The sequence below is a fragment of the Pteropus alecto genome, unplaced genomic scaffold (genome assembly GCF_000325575.1).
Source record: "Pteropus alecto unplaced genomic scaffold, ASM32557v1 scaffold41, whole genome shotgun sequence".
Classification (NCBI taxonomy): domain Eukaryota; kingdom Metazoa; phylum Chordata; class Mammalia; order Chiroptera; family Pteropodidae; genus Pteropus; species Pteropus alecto.
Window position 1 is genome coordinate 2,048,759 of NW_006430464.1, and position 5,674 is coordinate 2,054,432.

General features: G+C 61.3%; 1 protein-coding gene across 1 annotated transcript in view; it reads right to left on the minus strand.

Moving 5' to 3' along the window:
* SULT2B1 (sulfotransferase family 2B member 1) overlaps positions 1–5,674 on the minus strand; it is a gene marked incomplete at its 5' end in the record, with an annotated part of 10,375 nt that overhangs the window by 1,205 nt on the left and 3,496 nt on the right. Inside the window, 3 exons of the mRNA XM_025048834.1 lie at positions 277–457; positions 3,232–3,326; positions 3,738–3,864. Of these exons, the coding sequence (XP_024904602.1) occupies positions 277–457; positions 3,232–3,326; positions 3,738–3,864 (403 nt within the window). The remainder of the gene's footprint in view (positions 1–276; positions 458–3,231; positions 3,327–3,737; positions 3,865–5,674) is intronic.

Here is a 5,674-nt window from a genome sequence, read left to right on the forward strand (position 1 = left end):
TGTGCACGCAGGCGTCCTGTTCGCGTTTGGAGCTATCTAGGGTAGGGGGAGTGGGGGGCCTGGGGTGCAGGCCTGGCTGAAGCATCTGCTGCGTCCAGGCCCCGTGCTAAGCCCTGCGGGTGGAGTCAGCCCTGGGCCTACAGTGACCCTGTGATGGCAGTTCCCTTCAGAGCTGGCGAAACTGAGGCCCAGAGAGGTTAAGTACTTCGCCCAAGCCGCACAGCTAGGCAGCGGCCGAGTGGGGCCCGGAGCCCCCGAACCCCCGAACCCCCGTACCTTTCCGGAGGAAGGCGCCACGGCGCTGGTCCAGCAGGCTGGGCGGCAGCAGCGTGAAGTTGGACATGGCATTGGCCTTCATGGCCCCGAAGGCCGAGTGTGCCACGACGGAGCCCAGAGCCTCCTCACTCAGCTGCCGGCCCAGGAACTGGCAGACGCGCTGCACGGAGCCACGGAGGTCCTGCGGGCAGGGGACAGGGCTCAGGCGGGGCAGGCAGAGGGCGCGGGCGGCGGAGCGAGGGGGCCCAGGCCCAGAAGGAGCACCAGACCCCGAGTCTGGATGTCTGAGCCCCAACCCAGACCTGTCTGGGTGACTCCGCCTCTTTGCCTCAGTTTCCCCGCCTCCACCCGAGGGACTGGGCTACGGCCTCGAGGGTGTTTTGCAGATTTGGAGTTTTGGGTCTTGGTGGGTAGGTAGGAAGGAGCAGGGCTAGGTCAGAGGTCACAGCAGGGGCAGAGGTCAGTCCAGCACCTCATGCAGAGTCACCTGCCTTCAGGGGACAAAGGGGAATGAGCCAGTCTGTGCCCCAAACCTGTTCCTCAGGTCCTCACCCCAGCACAGCCCCGTCACTCACCCCGTCTCCCGGCCAGACTCCCGCCCGCCTCATCCCTCCTCCGTCCCCTCCCCTCACGCCCTGTCCGCCATCAGCCCTGTGCCTCAGTCCTTGACTCTCTCCGCTGTCCCTTCCTCTGTGTCCCTAGCACTGGTCAGGCCTCATTCCCTCCTTATGGACCCTCGTTCCAACCTCTTCCCCAGCCTCCCGGCCTCCGGTCCCCCACACCCAGAGCTGAGCCTCATCCCAGCCTCCTGGTGGCTCCCCGGTGGCCCAGGACATGAATCCCAGTCCCCAGGCCTGGCCTCGGAGGACAGGTGTGGCGGCCTGTCCCCGCAGCTCCCTACGCTGTCCCTCCAGGACTCATTGTCTGTCCCCTGCAGGCCTTGGCACGGGGCTGCCCAGGGAAGCCCCCCACCATCCTGCGCCCCCTGTCAAACTTCCCCATCAGATGCAGCATGAGCATCTCCGCCCTCAAGGTCCCACCACTGTGGACTGAGCACCTACTGTGGGCTCAGTTCTGGTCCAAGCCCCTCGTGTCTATCTGTGCTGATGCTGGCCGACAGCTCTGCAGAGAGGTGACGGCACCCCAATCGGTAAACGGAAGCCCAGAGAGGGGAAGACACCTGTCCAGGGTCACACAGCCCCGGAAGAGCTCAGCTTCGGGTCCCGGAAGCCCACAGTCCCCGCCTCTACCCTGACCGGAGCCCAGGACAGTCAGACTTCCAGTCAGCTCTGCCAACCCCACGGCCCTGATTTTCCAGGTCGTTCCTGGTTTCGTAACCATCCATCCTTCTCTCATCTCGAACCACCGACGTGTCCCAGAAATTGTCACGTGTCGGCAGTTTCTCACACCCAGGGGCAGCCCAGAACCTCTGCCAGGCTGCATGGCCCAGTTTCTGGTTTGGAGCATAAAGCTGGATGGAAAAGGAGGAGGAGGGGCAATGCCCTGTCCCAACCCAATCTTTTCTGGATCTTTCCGTCAAAAGATGCAAAGAAAAACACACACACGACTGACGGAGTCCGCGGCGAAGAGCCGTGTGCCTCAGACGAGGCGTCAACTCTCTCTAAGGGATGAACCCCCGATTTCCTCCTCTGGAAATGGGGAGAATAGCAGCATTGGGGTGAACCATTTAAAATTACCCAATGTCAGCCGTTTCGTGGGATTCGACCTCACACGCGGCTCGCCTGTCCGTCCTTCGCACACGGCGGTGGCCGTTATTGTTATTGCTAATCAGACAGGAACAGGCCCTGGCTGAGGATCACTGTTCCCTGACGCACGGCGCTAACGCCTCGGGGTCCGACCGTGTCAGGGGTCGCATATGCCAGGGCCAGGGGGCGCGGTCCTCACCACGGCCCCACGGGCTGGCGTTTTCCACCCGTTTTAAGGATCAGAGCTCCGAGGCTCCGAGGGGTTTTAAGAGGAATTTAACGGCTGTGTTGGACACCAGCATCCGGGCTCCTTTCACCAGGGAAAGTACCGACAGAGAGGAGAATACGAAAAAATGCATGAAGTGGGAACACGTGGGTGGCCGTTGGTGAAGGGACACGTATTGGGAGGCTCCTGGGACCCTGGACTCCTGGGACAGATCCTAGAAAGGTTGGGCACCGTCACTGTGGATTGCTCCAGCTACAAGCCCAGCATCCTCCTCATGGCCGGGCAAAGTCGTAGACATTCTGCACGGCCCCTTCTTCCAGGAAGTCCTCCCTGATTGCCCCCAGCCAGCCGGCGTCTCTCTCCTGGATGCCTGACCCGTCATGGGGGGCCGGAGGGGGATCCAGGTCTAACTCCAGGTTATTTCCCTCTGCCCTTCAGGCCACGACCATCGCTGCCACTCACTTCCCAAGTTCCACCGTTTCGCGTGACCTCATTGAGCCCATTGCCTTCCCCTTTTCGGGGTCTACCTGTGGCTGCCACCTTCTCAGAGAAAAGCCTGAGTCCTCGCTGTCCGGCCTCGTTCCCCTCCCCCATCCCCACTCACTGAGCTGCGGCCACAAAGCCTCTTTCTAAGCCCAGGAGAACAGCTCACCCCAGGGCCTTTGCATCGGCCGGTCCCTCCGCCTGGGGCACTGTCCCCAGACACCGCCGTGGCTCCCGCTTCCCCCGCAGCCCTTCCTCGAGGGTCACCTTCCCCTGGAGGCCTCCCCTGACCGCCCTACTTAAACAACCGCTCCCGTGGAGACATTCCTGCCCCCTCCTCTCCCGCCTGGCTGTCCTCCTTAGCGGCCACCTATTTAATTTGTCCAGGGTCCGTCTCCCACTCACGGGCTCGGGGACCCTGCGCCGTTCACTGCCACAGCCCCAGGACCTGGCGCGTCCCAGGCCTTACTGGAAGGGAAGTGGGAGGTCTGAGAAGGGAAGAAGTGGGGGTGCTGAGCTGCTGGGGGGCGGGGGGCTCACCTCCTGCAGCTCTTCATAGGTGATAAACAGGAAGTTCTCTTTGCCCTGCATCCGAATCCAGCCTTTAATGTGGTCGAACCAGGAGCCGAACTGCACTGCGGGCGGAGGGGCGGAGGGGTGAGGGCCAGGCGGCAGGGCGCCCTGCGGGGGCGGAGAGGGGTCTCGCCAGCCCACATGGCCTCCCGGGCCCAGGCCCTCTGAGCCGGACGCCTCCCCTCCCCCGCCCCTGCATTGGTGCCTCATCGCCCTCTGTCTCTTTGACTCTGTCTCTGTCTCTGTCTCCTTCTCCATTTATTTCTTCGTCTGTATCTCTCATCGTCTTTCGATTTCTCTCTCAGCCTCTTAGCCTCTCTCGCTCCCTCTGTCTCTCTCACTGTCCCTCTCGGTCCCCTCTCTGTCTCTGTGGCTCTTTGTGACGCCCTGGATCTCTGCCTCCCTCTCTCTCCTTCTCGTCCTCCCTCCGTCTCTCTTCCGTCTGGATCCACTAGGGCTGCCGCTGTCCTCACCTTCGCCTTTGAGGAAGTTCTGCAGGAATTGGTCGGGTGTGCCGGGGTCCTTCAACTGCCCGGCGATCTTGGAGTAATGGTAGAGGGACACCGCCACATCGCGGGGGTTCCGGCCCATGTAGATCACCTGTGCGTGTGGTGGGGGGGAGAAAGTGTCAGACACGGCCGGGGACCCCAGGCCCTGAGGCTGCGCACCTCGAGCCCCATCTTCTGGCCCCGCAACAGGAAGGACTCGGGGTAGACTTCTCAGGGGCTCCCCCCGCTAACGTTAGCTCAGAGCATCTCGCCTCGTCCCAGAGGCCAGGGAGGAGAGAGGGGCTGTTTCTGGAGTGGGTGGAGGGACAGTTCGCATCAGGGAATAGAGAGGGGAGGAGGAAGGCGTGGGGGTCAGGACGCGGGGGATCGGGGTGAGAGGCGTTGACCAAAACTGAAGAGAAGCCGCCCCTCCTTCCTGTTCCCAGAGCCGAGGGTGCAGCCAGCCTCACCCCTTCCTGCCTGGACCCTCACTCCAGCCTCTTCCATGGCTTCCCAACCCCCACACATTACTGACCCTGCTGGCCTTAGCTCTCCAGCTCCCCAGGATAGAGTCCTAGCCCCTGAGCCTGGAAATCAAGGCCCCAAGTGCCTGGCTCCGATATATGTACCAGGTTTATCCCACAACCAACCCCTCTCCAGCCCCATCAGATACGTCCTTCCCCGGGAACCATCTTCTTCCCCAAGACCGAGGTCAGCCACGTGGCGGTCAGCCATGTCTACGTGGCTAACCTGCAACGAAAACCCTGGACGCCAAGGCTCGGGTGAGCGTCCCTGGTGGGTGAAACTCCGTGCCTGTTGTCACACATCGTTGCCGGGAGGGTTAAACGCTGTCCGTGTGACCCCACTGGGAGAGACCGTGGAAGCTGGGGCCTGGTCTCTTCCTGCCCCCCCTGCCTCTTCCCTTCGCTGATTTTAATCTGTATCCGTTCAGTGTAATAAACCGTAACCGTGAGTCTAACGGCTTTGCCGAGTTCTGAGGCCTTCGAGGGAACCATGGAGCCTGAGGGTGGTCCTGGGGACTCCTGGGTTGAGATCCCCATCTTGTCTTTATCTACAGTCACTTCCTTGGTGACCGCACCAGCCTCCTGGATTTAATGACTATCTATCTATGTATCTACCTATCATCTATCTATCCGTCTATCTACCATCTATCTATCCATCCATCCCTCCATCCATCCAGCTATCATCTATCTATCATCTATCTATCTATCTATCTATCTATCTATCATCTATCTATCTATCTATCATCATCATCTATGCATCCAGTAACAAATTGCAAATATATGTGCTCAGCCCGGATCTCTCCTGTCAAATCCAGATTTGTCTCTCTCGCTGCCAACCTGCACCTGGATGTCGGTGGGCCACAGCAGAGCGCCCCATCTTCCCCGCAAACCTCTCCTCCCTGTCCTCCCCATCTCAACTGATGACAGGCCCACCCTCCCACTTTCTGAAGCCGAACACCCTGGAGACACCCTTGACTCATCAGTTGCTCTCGCACCCACATACAATCTGTCAACAAATCCTCCTGATTCCACCTTCAAAATACACTCCAAACCCGGCCCTTTTTCTTCCCCTCACGGCCACCACCCCGGTGGGCTCCGTCGCCACCTCCCACCCGGGCTCCCTCTCAGGGTCGCCTCCTGCCTGCTTCTGCCCTCGCCGCGCCACGCCGTTCCCCACCTCGCCACCAGAGGGCGCCAGGGAAACCCCAAATCGGCTCCGGTCTCTCCCCCGCCCAGAGCCCGCCGCTGACCCCGTCCTGCTCAGGGGACACGCCAAGTCCTCGCAACGGCCACCACGGCTCTGCACATCTTGGCCCCTGTGACCTCCCTGACCTCGTCCCCACGCCTCTCCGCTCTCACTTGGCTCCGGCCACCGAGGGACATCACACCCACCCGAAG